This window comes from Lactuca sativa, chromosome 6 (assembly GCF_002870075.4).
Source record: "Lactuca sativa cultivar Salinas chromosome 6, Lsat_Salinas_v11, whole genome shotgun sequence".
Taxonomy (NCBI): Eukaryota; Viridiplantae; Streptophyta; class Magnoliopsida; order Asterales; family Asteraceae; genus Lactuca; species Lactuca sativa.
In genome coordinates this window covers 24564333-24588200 of record NC_056628.2, presented here as the reverse complement: position 1 = coordinate 24588200, position 23868 = coordinate 24564333, and the positions used below count along the sequence as shown (strand labels likewise).

General features: G+C 37.4%; 1 protein-coding gene across 1 annotated transcript; it reads right to left on the bottom strand.

Annotated features, from left to right (window-relative positions):
* Window positions 1-392: 392 nt before the first annotated feature.
* LOC111890433 (DELLA protein RGL2) lies at window positions 393-1967 on the bottom strand. Its single transcript, XM_023886553.1, has one exon. The coding sequence runs from the start codon at window positions 1965-1967 to the stop codon at window positions 393-395; it is 1575 nt and encodes a 524-aa protein (XP_023742321.1).
* Window positions 1968-23868: the final 21901 nt, after the last annotated feature.

Below are 23868 nucleotides of genomic sequence, written 5' to 3'. Positions count from 1 at the left end.
CCAGGAACCTTGGCCTTGTTTTTAAGACAAGTATCTTAGAATGTGTAGTATATGGGTATGTGTATGTTGTGTGCGTGTTTGTATGTATATGTGTGTATTTGTGTGCGTGCATATGCTTGTATGTGTGTATGTATGTGTCATTAGAAACATATTGAAATATAATTTCTCCTAAATTATCAGAGATGACACGTGATTAATTAAAAAGTTCACAGTCAAAGAACATATTAATAGGTCCTTGAAAACATACACGACATGGTTATTCTCATGTCACCAGGGAATAAATTTGAACAATAAACATGTACTAATTAAAAGGGCCTGTACTAAAATAGCACGAGTTTCACAGAGCTTTCTATATGTTTACAAGATTGAACATATGTTCTCCAAGATACCTTTCATGAAAACTTCCAAGCAGAAAGAGAGTGGATCGGTGTTCCTTTCCAACCAATAATGAGGCACTTTTCGTCCATATCAAAGGTGCAAGAACTTCCGGAAGGAAGTTTTTCTGCCATTAGGTTTGCTTGATATAAAGAAGACATACTCAGTTCTGTTTCTTGCATCCCAAACCTTGCGAAAAATTTTCTCCAGACATCAATATTTACATGCCGAACCACTCGGTCTTCTCCTTCTGCTGCCACAATGCTCCATATTGCATTACCAAAGTACATAGATTCAGTGATAGCACGATTTTCATCTTCTCGATCCAGACAGTCTTCTAAAGAGTCAAAGAACGCCCCATAGAAGAAAAGAGCTTCAATAAAACGATTCACAAAATTAGGTGAGTTAAGATTTGCTGCAACTTCAGATACCACCATAACACGAGGGTTTATATTTTTTATAACGTTCATCAGGCATTCTAGTCGATCCTGCTGCCCAATCATTCCCCACAATGCATGCGATGAGTAAACAGCCAAAGCTTCGTCTGGATCCAACTCAAAGAGATCTTCTTTGAAATCAAGCATATCTTCCACCATTGCCACATTAAAAGTCAAACACATGCTTATAGATTCAGCAAAACTCCTCAACCGATCTCCTGTCTGCTCAAGTTTCTCCTTGAACATAGTCCCAACAGCAGTTATTTTGAGACTTTCGATGATTAAGTTGGGTTGAGATGCAATGGCTTGCATTAGAATCGTATGCTGTACGCCTTGTTTGATCGATAGATCAATAATATGCACTTTCGTTGCCCCCGCTACAGCATCAACCAAAGCCTGCACTCCAGGAAATTGACCAGCCTGAAGAAAAGGTAACTTCTGATAAACAGAGAGTGTAGTTGGATTTGGGGTCATCATTCTCCCTTCCATTTCGGCTACATCTTTCTTTCCAGAGCCATGGGATGAAATTATCCCGGATTCATTAGCCATCTTCTCTCGTAAAGCTTTTGAGAAATAGTGAGCTAATCTCTGAATTGGGTTTCCTGAACTAGATGATAACAAATCGCACCAGTCCAGAAGCTTACTTGATCGTTCAAACTGTTGATGGGTGACCTTCTCTGCGGAAAGCAAAAGATTTTCAATGAGTTCAATATCTTTAACTTCCTGATCAGTAAACCCAGAGAAGGAACCCCCATAAGGATGGGTAGGCATCGAGATATCGTTTACAGACGATGAACAAGATTGTATGAATCTTTCTCCACCCAATCGAATGACTGCATCAGTTGATAGCTTGGGGCCTCTCACTTCATGGCGCACTGCATCATGACTTGTGTGTGGTTTAATAAGCTCGGAATATTGAGATTCAATATCAGCGAGTTCGTGCATCTGATATCGAAATGGAGGTGAGGTGTCAAGAAACAAGGAATCCAAATTATGGAGATCTTTTTGTGGTTCTTGCTCTACTTGTTGGTATTGTGTTGAAAACAAAAGCCAACGAGTAGCCTTAGATTTATTTCCTGAATCATCTTCCTCCCATAACTGAGGCAGCTTTCCGAAACTCCCGTCTTCCTTGTTATGCTGATTGAAGGGGGACATCTTGTTTAATTTCTAAATGTTTTTTGAGTGAGAGCTCTTTTGTAAAAGGAGAGAAATCAGAGGGTTATTCCTCCAGTCTTAAGGATGTGCAAAAAACAAGTACACAGATAGAAGAGGAAAGAACGTACAACTGTCATTTTCTTGATGGGGGGCATTGATGTTATCGTTGTCGATGTGTTCAATGTTGTTGCTTAACACCATATTAATCTAAGATATTCAATGTTTTCTTTGACTTATTCAAAGGAGGTATATACCCCCCCCCCCCCCCCCCCCCCCCCCCAACAGAAAACTACAACAATAGACGCATATAATAATAGGCAGGAAAATTCAGCGACAGGGATGCATCCTATAAAATCCACATTTAACTAAACAATTTTTGGGTGCAGCATATTGTTTAATCCAGGGCTGTCTAGGCACCAATTTTTTTCAATTTATTTTCCCCGAAAAACATGAAAAAGTCAATCATACTACAACAAAATCTACCCAGAATAAACTTTTATTACAAAAATTTAGTTTAAGCAAACCTAAACTGTAAACCAAATATGTTAGGTTTGATAAAATTTGTAACTTAAACAAGATGCCTTCCTCTAGTTTACACAGTTGCATTTTTATAAAATCAATTTGACTTTCATCTTTCTTTCCACCAGCAATATGGGAATGAGATAGGATTCCTTCATCATATATGTCTTTGGATTAGAGGTGACAAATCGAGTCATCGTGTCGTGTTTTTGTCTTTGTCTGAAACGACACGACACGACAAGGTTTTATGTAACATGAACACGACACGACACGATGTCGTGTTTTTTTTAACTAACATGAAAACGAATCGATTAAAAAACGACAAACACGACAAGACACGAAAAAGATAACATAACTATAAAGACTTGCAATTGATGCTAATGATTCATATATATTTAAAGATATGTATGCCTTATATAGGCTAATTGTACAGTTGAGTCATCCTTATATACAGGAGAGTGAATAGCAGCTAAACTAGGTATTTGACTATACTTTTGACTAAGTATTTACAGCTTGATTTAATCTATCTATTTGTGTGTGTTTAATGGATCGGATAGTCCATTATCCTTAATACGCCCCCGCAAGATGGAGGATCCATCCGAGACACCAATCTTGGACCTGTTGCGGAGGAAAGGAGCACGTGATAGAGGCTTGGTGAGCATATCAGCCAATTGATCTTGGGAGTGGACATGATGAACGTGAAGGAGGCCAGCAGAAACTTGTTCCCGAACAAAGTGGTAGTCAAGTGCCACATGTTTCATCCGTGAATGGTAGACTGGATTAGCACACACATATGTCGCACCTGTGTTATCACAAAACAGAGTAGGAATGTTTTTAATGATAATTCCAAGTTCAACCAGTAAATTCTTTAACCAACTAAGTTCTGCTGATGCATTGGCTAGAGCTTTGTATTCCGCTTCAGTAGAGGAGCGCGAGACCGACTTTTGTCTTGTAGATTCCCGGGAGACAATATTGGATCCAAGATATAGTATATAAGTTGTAGTTGACCTACCTGCATCATTAGCACCACCCCAGTCGGAATCGGAGAAGGTTGTGAGTGTGATAGGAGAATGGCGATTGAGGAATAACCCATAGTGAATGGTACCTTTGAGGTACCGTAGAAGCCGTTTGAGGGCTTGCCAATGAGATTGGCAAGGCGCATGCATAAACTCGGACAATTTGTTTATGGCATAGGATATGTCCGGGCGAGTGAAGGCTAAATATTAAAGGGAGCCTACAAGTTGTCGATAAGGAGTAGCATCAATTGTAGGAGTGGAGTCAAGGAGAGTAAGAGAATCAGAGGTGCTAAGAGGGGTAGTGACGTCTTTTGCACCATCCATATGGAATTAAGCGAGAATATCTTGAATGTGACGATGTTGAGAGAGGAATAAGCCAGAAGAGGTAGGGATCACCTCAACACCAAGAAAATGATGAAGTTGACCAAGATCTTTTAGAAAAAATTTGGCACTTAGGGCTGAGAAAAACTGAGACAGGAACTTAGGGGTGTTTCCGGTGAGAACAATATCATCTACGTACACCAGGAAGTAACATATGATGCTGTTGGAATTGTAGATGAACAGGGAGGCATCAGCCAAGGATTTTCGAAATCCACATTGAAGAAGAAAGGAGGCTAACTCGGTGTACCAGGCTCTAGGAACCTATTTGAGACCATAGATGGACTTTTTGAGTTTGAAGACGTGGTTAGGAAATTGTGGGTGAGTGTAACCAGGTGGTTGAGTCATGAACACTTCTTCATGGAGTGTTCCTTGAAGAAAGGCATTGTTTATGTCGAGTTGACGGAGCGGCCAATCATTGGAAAGGGCAATGGAGAGTATTGTGCGAATGGTAACATGTTTGGTAACGGGACTAAAGGTGTCAAAATAATCCTTCCCATATTGTTGATGAAAGCCTTTTGCTACTAAGCGGGCTTTGTATTTATCAATTGACCCATCAGGTTTGTGCTTGATTCTAAAGACCCATTTGCAGCCAATAGGATGATGAGATGTCGGAGGAACTAGCTCCCATGTTTGGTTATGGATAAAGGCATTGAACTCTGCCTCCATAGCTTGGCGCCATTGTAGATATTTCTGAGCTTGGGTGTGGGTGGTAGGTTTAAGTGTATTGGGAATTGGGTGAAGTGTAGTGGTGTTAATGAAGTTAGGGTTGTAATATTTGATGTTGCGTTTGCGATTTCGATGAGATGGTAAGGGGCTGGTGGTGGAGTTTGTGGTGGAGAGGGGGTGAATTGGGCTGCCGGTGTGAATGGAGGTGAGGATAATGGCGAATCAGGTGTAGGTGAAGAGGTTGAGGCTTCTGGTGATTGAGGAGAGGATGGTGCTGAATTTTCAAGCGAGTTAGTTGGTGTGGTGGCTATGGAGAATGGAGTGGGAATGGGTAGAGTGGTTTGTAATAGTCGGGTAGTAGTGGGTGTGTAGGTGGTGGCGGGTGCTGATCCGATAAATTCATCAGATATGGGGAGTGTGACAGCTACAGTAGAAGGAGTGTCAAAAGGGAAAGTGTGTTCAACAAATTCCACATGACGAGAGTGATAAAGTTTATGAGAGCATGGATCATAGCATTTGTAAGATGATTTTGATGGAGAGTAAACGAGGAAGATGCACTTGGTGGAGCGAGGGTCAAGTTTAGTGGTGGCATAAGGGCGGAGCCATGGAAAGCACATACAACCAAAGGGTTTTAGTTTGGTATAGGTGGGTACGGAATTGTATAGTTTTTGGTAGGGAGATATGTTGTTGAGTATGGAGGTGGGCAGTCGATTTATTAAGTAGACAGCAGTTTGGAATGCATGAGACCAGAAGGAAAGAGGTAGATGTGCATGATGGAGGAGAGATAAACCAGTCTCAACAATATGGCGATGTTGCCTCTCTGCAACTCCGTTTTGTTCAGGTGTGTGAGGTGGAGTTGTAAAGTGAGAAATGCCTTGTTCTTGAAGATATCAGGTGAGAGCTACATATTCACCACCGTTATCTGTGAAAAGAGAGACAAGAGAGGTTTTATGATATTTTTCAGCCAAGGTTTTGAACTGAGGAAACAATTCAGAGATATCAGATTTCCGTTTCATGGAATATAACCATGTGTACTTTGTGTAAAAATCAACAAAATGACATAATAGGTATAACCATCATTTGACTTTTGGACATGACCCCAGACATCAGAGTACACAAGTTCAAGTGGTTTGGAAACAGAAAATGAATTACTACCAAATGGTAGTTTATGACTTTTATTAATGGAACATGCATCACAATGAAAAAAGGTAGTAGACAGTTTATTGGATTCTAATTTTAAGCTTTGTAGAAGATGCTTAAAGACTTTGATTGATGGATGACCCAACTTGTGATGCCATGAATGAAGTGAGTCATGAGAAGTTGTGAGAGTGTTTATTTGAGGAAGCTACCGAAGAGATCTGATTGCAGCATAGTAGATGTCATTGACGTTCACCCCCCGCATTAGACACGCCCCCGTGCGTAGATCCTTGACAACAAAATGATATGGAAAGAATTCAACAGACACACGGTTAGTTTGCAGAGTTTGGCTACTGAAACAAGATTGGTACGTAATTTTGGAACAAAGAGAACATTGTTTAAGTTTAGAGAACGAGTATGAACAGGGAGAGATGTTTGACCAATATGAGAGATTGGAAGACTTGTACCATTTCCTAGCACAATTTCATCGGGTCCTCCATATTCCGATAGGGTGTGAAAAGACACAGGATTGGTTGCCACATGATGAGAGGCCCCGCTGTCAAACATCCATGGAGGTGTTGGTGAAGTCGATCCAGCAGCAATGGTGTTGACTATTGGAGATGAGGCTGAGATGAGGATGTTGTTTTCCCTAAGAAACCTTGCTAGTTTCCTACAATCCTTGGTATCGTGACCTGGGATGTTACAGTATTGACAGTAAGCAGAATTTCTATTGCTACGATTGGAGAAGGTATTGCCAGTGGGTGCAGATTGAGGTCGGTTTCCTGAGAAGCGAGATCCAGAGTTGGTGTTGTTAAATCTATTGAATGAGCGATTGTCTGAGTTCAGCTTGGATGAGTTGCGGTTCTGAAGTTTTTGGGTGTTGTTGACTGTGGCTATATTCGTTGAGGATGAATTGACTTTTAAGGTTCTCTCATGATTGACAAGCTTGTCGAACAAATCAGGGAAAGTGATTGTGATGTCTCGGATTTTTAAAGCAGCAGATATGTGGATATAGTCTTCACCAAGTTGGCCCAGAATGTGAACTATTAAGTCTTCTTCATCCACTGGGCTTTGAGCAAGGGCTAATTCATCTACAATTGTTTTCATCTCATTGAGAAAATCAGCAACGGTCCTAGAGCCTCTTGGGTTATTTACGAGTCTTGATTTAAGGGAAATAATCCGTGAGCGAGAGATGCTTGCGTAGCTGTCACTCAACCGTTTGAAGGCCTGGCAAGAGGTTTCTGCAGAAGAGATGATAGGTTGGATTGTATCTGAACAACTTCCGAGTAGAGCACCAAGTAGAATTTGGTCTTGCCTGTACCAGGGTTGATACTCTGGATTAGGTTTGGTAGCATCTCTGGGTAGAACTTTAGATGGGGTTTCTTGTGACCCATCGATGAAATTGTCAAGTCCAAGGCCAATTAGAGTTGCCATGACCTGTTTATGCCAAACAGGAAAATTGGTTGTTGTAAGTTTAATAGGGAAGTGAGTTTGAGCGGTGACTTCAATGACTGAAGATGAAGACATGGTGAAAGCGAACAGGAAAGAAGGATTTTGAGAATCGATTGAGAATTTGGGGATCGATTCGGCTCAAAGGAGCTTTAGGGCTCTGATACCATATAAAGACTTGCAATTGATGCTAATGATTCATATATATTTAAAGATATGTATGCGCCTTATATAGGCTAATTGTACAGTTGAGTCATCCTTATATACAGGAGAGTGAATAGCAGCCAAACTAGGTATTTGACTATACTTTTGACTAAGTATTTACAGTTTGATTTAATCTATCTATTTGTGTGTGTTTAATGGATCGGATAGCCCATTATCCTTAATAATAACATGAAAATTAGTTTATTTAATTAATACTTAATCATATATAACACGACAAACACGAAAAACACGACAGACAAATGGTTAATCGTGTCAATTTCGTGTCAAATTTTGAACACGAAAACGAAACGACATCATGCTTTTTACACTTAACACGAACAAGAATTCAAATTTCAATTTCGTCCTAATTTCGTTTCGTGTCACGTATTTTTGTCGTGTCGTGTCATCAATTGTCACCCTTACTTTGGATTTCCAAAATTTGAAACTTATTTTCTTATTATTTTAATTTATTTATTTTTGTTTATCTTTTCCTCACATAAATGACTTCAAAATCTATTCACGTACAAATTGGGGTAAGGTTTGGACTATTATTTGTTAGATAAAAGTTTGAGCTATTTTCTTTTTTAAGATTTGAGCTACTTTTTACGATCTGGGCTATAACATAGATTAAATTATGTGGGCTTTTGTATTGGTTAAGGTTATTATGGCTAATTATTTATTAGATTGTATTTGACTATTTCTTTTATATGTTTGGACTAAAATTTGGTGCATCATATTTCTTTGTTGTTGGACCTATCCTAGTTGCACATCACATTATTTTTTAGTAGGTACACAATAATACCAAAAATAAATAAATAAATAAATAAAAATAAAAAAATTTATCCTTCGTACACGAAATCTAGTTGCCCAGGATACTCTATAGGTCACTCTTGCCACTAGGGGTGCTTCCCTAGGACCATCATGTTATTTAGATCAAATTATCTTATGCGAGTGGGTACTTTACACCTTTGGAGCTCACAATATAGATAAAACTAACTTCAACTTGTCTCGAGTAATTCTGATTATACTAAAAGTATTAATGGATTATCAAGAAATTTAGTTTTTTACTCAGTTACAAATTAAAGCATGTTTGAACATTATAGACACACAATAAGTGTTTTCTCAATAGTTGCTCGATAAATGTTCTTAAAGAAACTTTTTTATTTTACAAAATGGTCGTCCCATATCTTGAATTTATTAAGTACCATGATTGTGTGTTAAATTCGTTGCTCTTTAAATGGTAATGGAAAATTTGAACATGGAGAATACTTCCATCTACGACACATTTTTATATGAGCACTATTCAAACAATAATGGATACAAGTTTTTATTACAAAATCCGCATGGATGACACATAATACATGTAGCCTCAAAACAAGTCACTATACATGATGAAATCTTTTACAAAAAAATTGTTATAAAATAGTTATTTATTATTATTATTATTATTATTATTATTATTATTATTATTATTATTATTATTATTATTATTGATAGACGAGTTTTCTATCAAGACTATTTACAACTTCATCTTGATGTATTAGAAAAATGAGGAGGTCAAGATTTAAGATGAAGAAGCAAAGCTTCTTATCGCAGTCTATGTCCTACAAAAAAATCTACAAATTTTTTTCGGGAGCAATGAGATAATAACGTCCTAAAACTTTATAATGTGTTCTATATGATGGTCACTCAAGAAATAAATATTAATACTTCAGGGATACCTTAAGCTTCAAATAGTTGTAACCCGTAAGTCGTTTATTAAGTCCACTTGTTCATAAATCAAGGGTTTAGGTATTTTTGGTCACTTAACTTTTGGTTTTGTGCTAATTTGATTACTTAACTCTTTTTAAGTTTTATGTATACCCGCGGTCTGATCTTCGTGTTCCTTAACAGACCCTAATTTTTCATTGATTATCGATTCTTACTTGTTGCTCTTCTCCATGGATTTATTCGTTGTTGCTACTATTATCACACGACTCTGAATCCTCCGCTTCTTCCTCAAGAACCATATGGGTGGGCGCAACTAATTTTAGGCTCAGCTACTTCTATCGCCGCCCTATACAACCCACATCCTTTTTTTCTCTTCTTATATTGGAATCATAAAGAACAATCTTTTTTATTTGTATATAAGCAAATCAAATCCTAGAATTGATTTTTTTTCATTTTCAATTTGATTTTTATTTTGTTCTAGTGAATTTTCCCCTAATTTTGAATGATTTCATCATATCTTTCTGCCTTCCCCTGTTCTGATCATGGGTTTAGAATGTTGGAAGACGACGTGGGTCCCAATCTATTTCTTTGCCATTTGATTTTGACTTTTATTCTTCCATGTATCATTGGATAACTTGCTATTGTAGTTTAACATAGTTGTGGTTTGAATAAATTGCAAATAGTTGGAATAACATGCTAAATTTCTTTTTAATTTATAGAAAGTTGTATTAGATTGAGTTGCTTGTACAATGGAAACAGCTAAGTGACAATATATATCTCATAAATTAATTCTTGGGAATTGGAGTACTTAATAGTTATTTGATGGAATGCATAACATTCATGGCATTTGTGTAAAATGGACTTGCACAAAAGAAAAGTGGTGTCCATGCATACGTTAAGTGTGATTGCACAATTGGTAAAGTAAGTTTTGGACAAAACATATAGCTCAAGAACGGGACAAGAAAAGACTATTGGGATAGTACCTCACATTCTGAAGTATACATTTATAAACATGAAAGCCATTGATAGGTTGATTCGTTCCTCCTATATTTTTTAGCTTGTATAACATTATACTAGGAGATAGGATCCATTATATACAGACCCACCACGATACGATACATAACCATCAATTTAGCATCATGCGACGTGACATGGTCTTTATTATATAGACCTAGTGAAATGACATGTAATATTTTAACATTGAAGTGTGATCATGCATTTCATATATAGATTTGTGGAAATTATGTTGCCTAAATAATTTCTTTGTTTTGTAAAACACGGTCCGTGTAACGAAAGGATGTAAACCGTTTTGTTTGAAAATGCTACACGGACTGTGTAACTGGGTCGAAAAGACAAAAATGATATAAGGGATTTGAAGGAAGAAATCAAGATTTGAGAATCCTCTACTTTAACTGAAGGTGATTATTATCATTTACTATATTTATTTTGACATAGTGATGAATTAATGAGTGAGATCAATGATATCTAACATGAAACTGTTGGAATAGTGTCTAAGGCTGTAACTATATCCGGTTGTGCATGGTCCTTTTGGGTTGCCTTCACCATAGCAACTTGATAGGATGATTTATTAAGAGAGAGTAAATATTATTAATATATTATGTGAATAATATAATGAATAATATATTGTTATTTGATTAATATAAGTCATAGAATTAATTAGAATTAATTTGGTGACTTAAAGAGATTAATTAAATAAAGAGGTATAAACTGTCAATTGTTTGATAGTTAAGCTTTAGACTGTAAATCCATTTGGATATGCTTTGGACGAATTCTAAGAGTATTAGGATTGCCTAAATCGTCCAAAGGCTTATCTATGGAATGGATTTGGATAGCCTTAAGAGAAGATTATCCAATTAGGGTTTAGGTTGTAACCCTTAAGGAGTCTACAAGTATAAATAGACCCTCAGGCATAGGGAATTCGACACATCTCCTAAAGCAAGGAACCTCTGGTCGAATTCCTCCCCTCTCCTCTCTCCTAAATCATTCTTATTGCTATTGGTGTTTGTAAGCCATTAGAGGAGTGACATTTGTGACTCTAGAAGCTCCAAGACCTCAAGATCAACAAGGAACTCAAAGGTATGATTCTAGATCTGTTTTAATGTTCTTGTTTAACCTAATTAGTAATTAGAAGTCTTGGATTCAATGCATGTTTATTAGAAAGCCTAGATCCAAGCATTAGGGTTTTGCATGCGCACATAGGAAAGTTCTTATGGCTAAAACCCAACAGTGGTATCAGAGCCTTGCTTGGTTTTCTGTAAATTGTTGCTTGATTAACTGAAACAAACCTGCAAAATTCGACTTTTTGGTTTCTGTGTCACTGACTCGGCGAGTCTCAAAGTGGACTCGGCGAGTAGGCCTGACTCGGCGAGTCCATTTGTGCACTCGGCGAGTCCAGGCGTCAGGAATGGCCAGATTCGGGATTTCTTTGTGTTTATCTTATCTTAACTTATCATAAACTAATTAGATCAACATTAATTCGTTTTTCTGATAAATATAACTATTATCTTGATCTAGAAAAAGGTAATTATCAACTAATTAAATATTTAATTTCCTTATATGATAATTGATTAATTATTTTAATTATTTTGGTAATTATCTTAAAAGAAATCTTGAATAAATCAAATATAGATAATTAGGATATTAATTGTTAATTGGAATTATTTGTTATTTGATCCTCCATGTTTTAAATGTTTAAAACCTACCCTCATGTTTTGAAATTTACTTTTGTGATTAAAAGCTTTAATTTAGACAACTTAAATTTCAAACCCTAGATTTTAAAAGTTTTAAAATACAACCCTATACTAATATGATATTACTAGAATAATATATATATATGTATAACTAAATGTTAGTCTTACCGTTAGTAGGCCTCATTCACGAAGCCGATCTATAAGGTGGGTATAAGGTTGCGGCCTATAAAATGGCGCTTAATGGGTGTACACTCACACCCACCGCTTGCTTGATTGGTGGAGGGTCGTTAGCCGAACGGGTAGGATAGGGCAGCCTCATCCTCTCATTAAAAGTATAATAAGAAATACAAAGTAACTACACATATTTTAAAAATTTCCCAATCCTAGTTACTTTAGGAAAAGTGAATTGATGCAATCCCATGAAATTACACTTTGCACCTTGCTAAGATGTTAGTGGAGCGTGTGTGGTTTACCGGCACACTAATTGGTTCTAAGCGAAGGTGGCAAAGGGTGATTCATTGTTTATCATAGTTCGATGGAGCGTGTGTGGTTTACCGGCACATCGAATAGGTGATTGTTACAATGAAGGCACCATGTGAATTTGCATGGTAATTCACACCCGCTTTGTGATCCTCGGCATCCCAGTCACAAACAAGAGGGGCATATCGAGATTTAAACATGCCATTGAATAGATTCAATGAATCTCATCCGAACCTAGGAATTCTCAAAAACACTTAGGACTAATAGTGTAAGCTTTTGATGGAGAATTAGTGAATCGTCATTCACTTACCTTCAATTTATTTGCATATTAGATTACGGCATCCCTTTTCTAGTATGTAAATGTTATTGTTGGATCCTAGCCCTAATTTTCTTATTGGGTGATAATTGGGGATTCTTATTCTAATCTATCTTTGTCCTTTTCTAATTATAGATGTCAAACGCAAACAACGCTGCTGCTAGTTCTTTCACGTTGATGAGCCTTTGCCAAAAGGTCACCTTCGATGGAACGAACTTTAGCGAATGGATAAGATACATTCGCACCATTGCTCGCTATGAGGATAAGGAGTATGTCCTCGATGAGAAGCTCGAGAAAATCAACCCCGAAATTGCTACTCCCGCCGAAATCACCGCCTTTGAAACTCATGAGCGAGATGCAACGAAGGTACATTGCATCATGATCGCCACCATGAACTCCGAATTCCAAAAGTCCTACGAGGACATGTACCCATACGAGATGCATCAAGACTTATTGGAGAGGTATCACCAAAACGCGAGACAAGAGAGGTACGAGATTTTCACTAACATGATTTCCGCGAAGATGGGTCATGGAGAATCTCTTACCGTGCACTTGCAAAAGATGCAAAGGTATGTTGACCGCCTCCGCAAGTTAAATGTTGACTTCGGTGAGGATTTGGCGATCGACATGGTGCTTCACTCCTTGCCTCCGATGTACAACCAATTTAGGATGACCTACCACATGAACAAAGAAGAGGTCACCCTAAGCAAGCTCCAAGGTCTCTTGAGGGTTGCTGAGAGCAACTTCAAGGACAAGTCTGTTGCACCCACTCCCAATCCGCCCGCTGCTCCTGTCTTGGCTATTGGACAAGGGAAGGGAAAGAAGAGGAAAGCTTCATCGAAGAACTATCGCAAGGTGAAAGCCCGAGATGGTGCCTCTTCTAGTGGGACCAAAGTTGATCCCGCCAAGCCCTGCTCTAACCCGAAGGAGGCAGAGTGCCACCACTGCCACAAGATAGGACATTGGAAGAGAAGCTGCCCGGATTACCTGCAAGCAATCAAAGAAGGAAAGATCAAGCCATCTTTCGCAGGTATATATACAATCAAATCTAACGATTCTAATCATGCTATTTCTTGGGTCCTTGATACCGGTTGTGGTTATCACATTTGTTCTAATGTGCAGGGACTAAAAAGAAGTAGGGATGTGGAGCAAGGAAGGATCAATCTAATCATGGGGAACAGAAGATCGTCGCCTGTGACCAAGATTGGAGTGTATTCCTTAGTGCTTAGGAATAGTTTAGTTTTAGATTTGAACAATTGTTGCTATTCGCCAGAAATGGCAAGAAACATCATTTCATTTCATGGTTTATATAGACAAGGATTTAGATTTTCTTTTAATAATGAGAATGGTTCTATTTTGGCTTATCTAAATGGTGTCTTTTACTTTGAAGCTATACCATGTAATGGAATATATGAAACCGTTATGATTGTTGATAACTTAGGAAATGATGTTTTGAATATTGATTCTTCCACTAGTATGGATAAAGCATCCTTGTGGCATTGTCGTCTTGGACATGTCAACAACAAACGCATAGCCCAACTCCAAAAGGATGGAGTGTTGGAGTCATTCGACCTTAGGGAAGATGACACATGCGAGTCTTGTTTGCTTGGGAAGATGACTAAGTCGCCCTTCACGAGTACATGTGAGAGGGGCGAGGGTCTATTGGACCTAATACATACCGATGTGTGTGGACCGTTTAGATCAACCACGAAGGATGGGAACCGCTTCTATGTGACTTTTACCGATGACTATAGTAGATATGGGTATATCTACTTGATCAAGCAAAAGTCAGACACCTTTGAAAAGTTCAAAGAGTTCAAGAATGAAGTGGAGAATCAATTGGGCAGGAAAATCAAGATGTTTCGATCCGATCGAGGAGGAGAGTACCTAAGTCTTGAATTCCACGATTATCTCAAGGAGTGTGGAATAGTTTCACAATTGACGCCTCCTAGGACACCGCAGTTGAATGGTGTGGCAGAAAGGCGTAATCGAACCTTATTGGATATGGTTCGCTCTATGATGAGTCGTGCTTCGCTACCAATCTCTTTTTGGGGGTATGCCTTAGAGACTGCCGCCCATATCCTTAACCGAGTCCCTACTAAGAAGGTTGCCAAAACACCTCACGAGATGTGGACAGGGAAGGCTCCCTCGTTGGCACATATCAAGGTTTGGGGTTGCGAGGCTTTCGTAAGACGAGATACTCACGACAAGCTTGAACCTCGAAGTGAGCGATGTATTTTCATCGGCTACCCGCAGACATCCTTTGGATATCTCTTCTATAGACCGAAGGACAATGTTGTCTTCGTTGCAAGGAGAGGAGTTTTCCGAGAGCGAGAACTCATAAGCCAAGGAGACAGTGGGAGGCAAATCGAGCTTGAAGAAATTCAAGAGTCGATAGATGAAGGAACCTCTACCGCTGGCACTCAACCCGAGGAGGAAACTCCGGTTGAACCGATTGACGAATCCTTACCTCTTAGACGTTCCGATAGAGTTAGAGTTCTACCCCAGTTTTATGGTTTTCATATTACTACCGAAGGGGACACGTATATTAGTGATGGTACACTAGTAAACCTTGATGAACCTAATAGCTATAAGGAAGCCATGGCAGGCCCGGAGTCTGCAAAATGGAAAGAGGCAATGGATAGCGAGATCCAATCCATGTATGATAACCAAGTTTGGAATTTGGTTGATTTTGTGCCCGGACGTAAGACCGTTGGGTGCAAATGGATCTTCAAGAAAAAGACCGACGTGGATGGAAACGTACACACATATAAAGCACGATTGGTTGCGAAGGGCTTTACTCAAACTCCTGGAGTTGACTATGATGAGACCTTCTCACCAGTTGCGAAGATTAAATCTATTAGAGTGATGCTAGCTATTGCCGCATTTCATGATTATGAGATTTGGCAAATGGATGTCAAGACCGCTTTCCTTAATGGGAAGCTGGCTGAGGATGTTTACATGGCTCAGCCCGAGGGGTTTGTGGATCCGAAGCATCCGAATAGAGTGTGTAAGCTTGAGAAGTCCATTTATGGACTTAAGCAAGCGTCTCGCAGATGGAATCTTTGCTTCGATGAGAAAGTCAAAGAGTTTGGATTTGTACGAAGCGAAGACGAGTCTTGTGTATATGTCAAAGCCAGTGGGAGTATAGTAAGCTTTCTCGTCCTATATGTTGATGACATATTGCTCATAGGAAACGACATCCCGACTCTGCAGGAAGTTAAGTCCTGGCTCGGGAAGTGCTTCGCTATGAAGGACCTCGGAGAAGCTTCTTACATTTTGGGAATAAGGATAGTGAGAGAAAGAAGTAAGAGACTAATTGGACTTAGTCAGAACACTTACTTGGAGAAGGTACTGAAACGTTTTAGTATGGAAAACTCAAAGAAGGGAGAATTACCAATACAAAGTAATGCCAAATTGAGTAAGACTCAAAGTCCGAGTACCGAAGCTGAGATAGCATAAATGAGCCGAGTACCATACGCTTCCGCAGTTGGCTCAATCATGTACGCTATGACTTGTACTCGCCCTGATGTAGCCTTCGCTTTGAGCATGGTTAGCAGATATCAAGGGAACCCTGGCAAAGCACATTGGATTGCGGTGAAGAATATCCTTAAGTACCTTCGGAGGACAAAGGAATGGTTCTTAGTTCTCGGAGGGAGTGATGACTTAAAGGTGCGAGGGTATAGTGACGCCAGTTTTCAGACCGACAGGGACAACTACCGTTCGCAGTCGGGCTGGGTCTTTACCCTAAATGGAGGAGCAGTGACCTGGAAGAGTTCCAAGCAAGAGACCGTAGCTGATTCAACGTGCGAATCAGAGTACATTGCAGCGAGCGAAGCGTCGAAGGAGGCAATATGGCTAAAGAACTTCATCGGTGATCTTGGAGTCGTACCTGCCATAAAGGAGCCAATGGAGATTTTCTGTGATAACGAAGGTGCGGTTGCCTTAACCAAGGAACCGAGGGATCATGGTAGATCAAGACATATCGACAGAAAATATCACTTCATCAGACATCGTGTAGAAGAAGGACAACTCGTAGTAAAGAGGATATCATCAGAAGATAACCCAGCAGATCCGCTTACGAAGGGACTGAGTAGGGTTAAGCACTTACAGCATGCTAGGAGTATTGGGCTGAAGGATGATATTAGCATAGATTAGATAGTATTAGAAACATGTAATAGATAAATGTAAATTGACATTTGATGATTAAATAAAGGAGTTTTATTTATGAGTAACGATACTATCTTATGTTAATTGTTTAGCTATTGTTTCACTTTGCATGTTTTGACTTCCAGAATAATTGAGTTTATTAGGAATAATCGAATTATTCAAATGGTCCACAATCGTTCATATGTTGGGAGTAGATATGAAAGAAGATTGTCATGAATTGGTGTGTAGAGTGTCTAAATGGTGTTAGACATAGCAAAGGATTGCTGCAACGTTCATGAGTGCTTATGAACTAGTTTTGAGCATTGGAATAAACCCGCGCTTGCTGAAATGACCTTATGGAATACAATATAAAAGGTGATCGCAAGACGATAATATCATATAGTCTTAAAACCTAGATATATGGTTTATTATTTGTTAATTGATTGTACATTGATAATGCGAAAACGCATCAGTAACTTGGTGTTATAAAACGTATTGTTGTGTATAGTTGGTAAATGAATAAGTAAATGCATATAAGTCGAAGTTTATCTGTAACTTTTATCTAAGAAGGTAAAAGCGATATCTCGGCCGCTCGATGATTTGATTTGACTTATGTGCCGGGCCCGGTCAGAACTGAATTGATGTGTTCGATTAAGTTCTATGTCAAATAAATCAGAGATCGAGAAACCTAAATGCTTGACTAACCATTCCATAGGATTGTCAGCATGATATCTAACAGAGGACTGTACGTTCCCTTATCTAAAGGACAAGATTGATTAGATCAGAGTTGACAGCGTCTTTGAGAGCTACGATTGCAAACCAAATTGTACTTGTATAGTTACTAGACTTATCCAAGTGGGAGACTGTTGGAATAGTGTCTAAGGCTGTAACTATATCCGGTTGTGCATGGTCCTTTTGGGTTGCCTTCACCATAGCAACTTGATAGGATGATTTATTAAGAGAGAGTAAATATTATTAATATATTATGTGAATAATATAATGAATAATATATTGTTATTTGATTAATATAAGTCATAGAATTAATTAGAATTAATTTGGTGACTTAAAGAGATTAATTAAATAAAGGGGTATAAACTGTCAATTGTTTGATAGTTAAGCTTTAGACTGTAAATCCATTTGGATATGCTTTGGACGAATTCTAAGAGTATTAGGATTGCCTAAATCGTCCAAAGGCTTATCTATGGAATGGATTTGGATAGCCTTAAGAGAAGATTATCCAATTAGGGTTTAGGTTGTAACCCTTAAGGAGTCTACAAGTATAAATAGACCCTCAGGCATAGGGAATTCGACACATCTCCTAAAGCAAGGAACCTCTGGTCGAATTCCTCCCCTCTCCTCTCTCCTAAATCATTCTTATTGCTATTGGTGTTTGTAAGCCATTAGAGGAGTGACATTTGTGACTCTAGAAGCTCCAAGACCTCAAGATCAACAAGGAACTCAAAGGTATGATTCTAGATCTGTTTTAATGTTCTTGTTTAACCTAATTAGTAATTAGAAGTCTTGGATTCAATGCATGTTTATTAGAAAGCCTAGATCCAAGCATTAGGGTTTTGCATGCGCACATAGGAAAGTTCTTATGGCTAAAACCCAACAGAAACATCAAGATTAAAGCGATAAATTTATGATTTAATGAATTTGGAAAATGGTGATCCAAACACTAGTTTGGGTATGATATTTAAATACTTGAAGAGGGCATTAATAATGATGAGTTAGTAACTATGCATATCTTATTCATGGTTTTTAATATGTTATAAGTAATTAGTTTGTTTTCAACTTTTGAGTCGGGGAAAAGGAACTGATAATTGAACGTTAAACTTTGATTTTTAATTACAAGGAACCCTTGACATTAGAAATGGCTTCATATAACCTAATCAAGTGTATTGTAGAATTGAATAGGTTTGGAGGAGATTTGGTTAAGAATCACCAAGTCAAGGAAAGCAAGGGTATTAGTTAGTTGAAACTAACTAACAAGGTGAGTACATGTGGATATTTCCAAAAAGTTACATGGCTTAGTTATGAGCTTTAACTCTAACGACTCTTTTAAAAGACTAAATGCAGATCCTTCAATGATTTATAAAGGATAAAATCATATTTTGAGTCTTTGTTAATAAATACTTTTAAGCTGATTTTTGGATAGTAATGTGATCAAACTTGTGAATATTTTACTATACACAAGTTATATATTGTTTTTATAAGTATCATAGCACATATATGATTGAAATGTCCAAAGAAAAACGATGATCATGGATACATTGAATGTGATTACATAGTGTAATGTAGTGTTCAGACTATCATGATATCCCAATAACAGGATAAAGGAAAAGTCTACTGAGATGATACATCCCTTTGTGATATAGATGTTAATAGGTTAGTCCGTTCTTCCTACTTTAATAAGGTTAATAGGATATCATTTCTATGATTATCCCTAAGGATTAGTGTAAGAAATATTAGGGTTTGTAGTGGAGATCTAGATACCAACTTGGATCGTGAGAACACTTTCTGAACTGATATTTCTACCATATGCATGGGTTGCAAGAAATTCAGCCTAGGATAATCCAAGTGGACACTTACGATTCTAGGCACAGAAATCGCAAGCCATTTTGCTAGAGAGATTCTGTGAGAATTTGATGAAAACAAGAGCTAAAATTCGTAACCTTCTTCTGAAGAGGAAGAACCATTTATATATATTAAACGAGATTAGAGTTTCAATAGGGTTGGACCGTCATTAGTTGCTTTGGAAGCAAGGCAGGGGCTCTACCCCTTGGACCTCGCTAGGGGCGCTGCCCCCAGACCCCCCGGCTAGTCGTCGAACCGACTTCTAATTCGATATTATACATTTGTGCACTCCGCACAACCTCGTACATATATTAGCATACAAATTATGAAGCCCGTTAGCTCACATATCAATTCCAGTTACTTAAAATGACATGGTGACACTAAAATCAACAACAATTAGATCAATATATAACCGAAGGATATTGCATAAAGCATGGTAAAATGAAAATTTTATCATTTTTTTGATAATATACCGTGTCTAAACCCATGTAACTCAAAAGACAATTTTTGTCTTACTTATTACGTTTAATTCCATTTATGTCAACTTAGGTACAAGAAACTAAAAGACTATAGTCCTTAGAAGAGATTTTTGTAAAGGAGTAGAAGACCAACATCGTTTTCTTATGTAGATATGTTGCTTATTTTGACTTCATTTTGGTTTGAAGTTGTAACACCCATTATCTTTTGGAATCAAGTGTTTTTGTCTTTTTATGGTACCTTTTTTTTTTGCTAAATATGATTAGAAATCATAAAATGTAGAAAACCATAGTATTTTAAAACCATAAAAAAAGTGGGGTGTTATAGTGCAAATCTTCTATATATTAATGTGTGGCTTTGTGTTTTCACAAATTTCTTGTTATCAAAAACTTGAAATTTTCAATTGTAGAATTTATTTGGTTTAGATCAAGTATAAAAAACTAGCCCAACAAAAGAAGTTAATATTTTGCAATTAATCTTTTTGCAACGTCGGTATCACTACTTTCATTGCCAAAATAAATAGAGAAAAAAACTATCCCCTAAATTATATAACGATAGCTAAATATGTAAAATAAATTCGTCACCATATGTAGATAAGAAAAAACCTTTAAAAGTAATAACTCGTTTGTTCTTTACCCAAGTAGATAGATCTATCTAATGTGTCGTTACAGCAAGATAACTGTTGTGAGAAGATCTGGAGTAAGACCAAACATCGTAAGTTAAATAAACCTTACCTTTTAAATATAAAAATCTCAATTCTAAATATGTTTTTGATTATTTTCCAATATTTATAACATTAAGCCTAAAAGTAGTCCGACTTACTTGTCCGCATTGTTGTTGCATATTCGATCAAAGAATCGGTGCTATTGGGGGTTGTACAAGCGGTTGAAAGGCAACACGTCTTGACTCACAAAATTACAATTAATTTCTGAAATCATGTCATTGTTGTAGAAAAATGGTTTCGTCAGAGTAAAATCACGTGAACATCCTTCACGTGATTTGTTAGTAAAATGATCATGACAACATTATTCGATTCTCCAGTGGATGAATTTCTTGAATTAGATGTCATTATTGAAGAGTAAAAAGTGTTTATAAGTTTGTATGTTGCATACTAACATCTAACATGTATTTATATGTGCTTCCAGAGGTAAAAAGATCAAAACACGTCCACATGGCCTATTAAAAACGGGCATATAAGCATATAAAAGATACAAAAAATTTCAGAAATTATCATTTTTAACGAGCAGAAAAAAGATCAGTTCAAAACCATATCCGCATACAGTTTTTGGAAAATCTAGTTACTGATCCGGGTGTAATCCAGTCACGGGCTCAGGATTACAATCCGATTATAATTCGATTGATCGGATTATCATATCTTAATTAGGGAAAAACATTTTTTTCATTGAATTTGTTTTCGGGATCAATTGGATCTAAACATGATATATTGGTTGATGTGCACATATATACCGGGGGATTGATCGGGGGACCCCACCCTTCGGATATGAATAGCCAACTCCAATTGGCTATCCGACCATAATCTTATCTTACAACCAATTCATAGGTTTCTTACAACAAATACATGCATTAATAAGCAATCCCTTAAAACTAACGACAAGGACAAAGATCATCCTTAGAAAACATTAAACCCATCCACAATGTATTTAGTACCTTTGATATAACCAATAATATCCAAGGTACGTCTACTGTCATTACGTCTCCCAACACCTTTTATATAATACATCCAAGATCAAACTCACACGCAAAGACAGAGAGATCTAATAGGAAGACAGAACGCATATTTCATACACTTATTGTTCTTTCAATACATAATCCATTGTCCTAACTTAGGCAATAAATCGTTTTACAAGGAACATCTAATTAATGGGAAGTGATTCGTACACAACAGTTTTTTGTCATACATAGCAATTCATGCATGATATAGTTGTACAATACAACATTTTAAAGCACAATTGTTGTGTATGGAGAAAAATTGTTGTGTACGAATAAGCTCCCTTTAATGTTCCCCACTCTCTTTGTCTATGTATATCAAGTTTTATGATCATTCCCACCCATGATACACGACGTTGTGCTCCGTAAAGAATGATGTAACATCACTATCAATATGGCCCTACGAATTTGGACATATGGTGCACCAAGCCCATCATTTATATGAAGGTTGGACCTGGCACAACTTTTGGATCAAATAACACCTAAGACTAACCCTCAAAAGCAACATAAATACATCAAGAAGTATAAAGTAAACTTTATATATAATCCTAATATACAAATCGATTTTAAACAAAGATATTCCATGTAGTACTTGCACCTTGTGCACCAAGGAAAAATAACAAAAACATGGGAGAAGGAAAGAGGGGACAAAAACAGGGAAACAAGGAAAACAGAGGATTAAAATTGATTGTTGCCAAAGGTAAATTTACTGAATAAAATTTGAATCTTAACACCTAAAATAATCCTAAGATGCTTTATTTACAATAAGACTAAAACAATTTGACTCAAACTCAAACACTTGGAAAGGAAAACATAATAAAAGAAAACTTTCCTATTTTACCCCTGCATCTTATTTACTGAATTAATCCAACATTCTCCTTCTTAATGAGAATGTTCTTCACTCCTTGCTTTGTACGCATTTCTTCAAACTTTACTTTTCCCAACAACTTCGTGAGTATTTCAGATCGATGCTCAAGAGTGCTAACGTGTCTAACCAAAATGTCAACTCTTTCAACGCACTCCCCTATGAAATGATATTGTGTATCTATATGCTTACTTTTTCTATGGAACACTGGGTTTTTCTTCAACTTACATTAAGAACAACTGGACCAGTTATAACTCCAGTTAAACCATGGGTCATACGGTGTATCCATATCCCTTGACAAGCTACAATGGTCGTAGCCATGGATTCAGCCTCGCATGAAGATAGTGCCACTGTTTCTTACTTCTGTGAGCACCATGTCACAAGATTTTCATTGAGGTAATAAGCCATTCCAATTGTGCTCCTCCTGTCATTAACATCCTTAGCTAGATCATTGTCAGTGTAGCCTGTGATCACATTCTCAGTATCTAACTTTTTGTAAATCAAGCCAAAATCAACTGGATATACTAACTACCCTTTTCCATCCTTAGTATGTGTTTCACAACTTTCATATGAACGCTGGTTGATTTTTCCATAAATCTACTTACCATTCCCACTGCAAAGAAAATATCAGGTCCTAAATGTGTGAGATATCTTAATGCTCTTACAAGGCTTCTATAATCAATTGGATATACTAACTACCCTTTTCCATCCTTATTTAACTCCAATTTGGCTTTAATAGGATATTTAGATGAATTACAATCAATCATGCCAAAGTTTTCAAGAAGCTTTTTGCATATGAAACCCTATGTCAGGGTCGTCGAGACTGATTTTTGTGGAAAAAAAAAAAGTTTTAATATATACCTATTCAGACGAAACCCTATGCCGACGACAAGTCGTCGGTATAGGTTACCAAAACTACGTCGTTTGCACTTTACATCATTAAAAAAATAATAAAAAATCAAGACGACATACCGTCTAGATAGATATTTTACGTGGATCGACTCATCTTTTTTTGCAGACGACATGTCGGTATAGGATTACGAAAACGACACCGTTTTAATTTTCTGCGACACGGAATAAAAATAAATTGAAATTATTTTTTTAATACTGGCTGATGAAAATGACAACGGTTTTATTTTCTATGACACGGAATATAAATAAAGCAAAAATATTTTTTTAATACCCTATACCGACGACATGTCGTCGGCATAGGTTTTCAACATACCGCCAAGATTTTGCCCATTCCCGCCAAATCTACGGCGACAACATGTCGTCTGCTTAGTTTTTCCGTTCAAAAAAATAGGGTCAAAGTTGGAAAATATTGTACAGACAACATGCCGTCTGCATAGCTTGACTTTTGCCGACGACATATGTCGTCAGGATAGGTGTCGTCTATACACATTGTTCTTCTTGTAGTGCGCATAGCTTGACTTTTGCCGACGACATATGTCGTCGGGATAGGTGTCGTCTATACACATTGTTCTTCTTGTAGTGTTTTAGCAACTTTGCATGTGCG

Bases quoted from the DNA above. Each gene is read 5' to 3' on its own strand.
- LOC111890433 (XM_023886553.1), bottom strand. From the start codon at position 1,967: ATGTCCCCCTTCAATCAGCATAACAAGGAAGACGGGAGTTTCGGAAAG.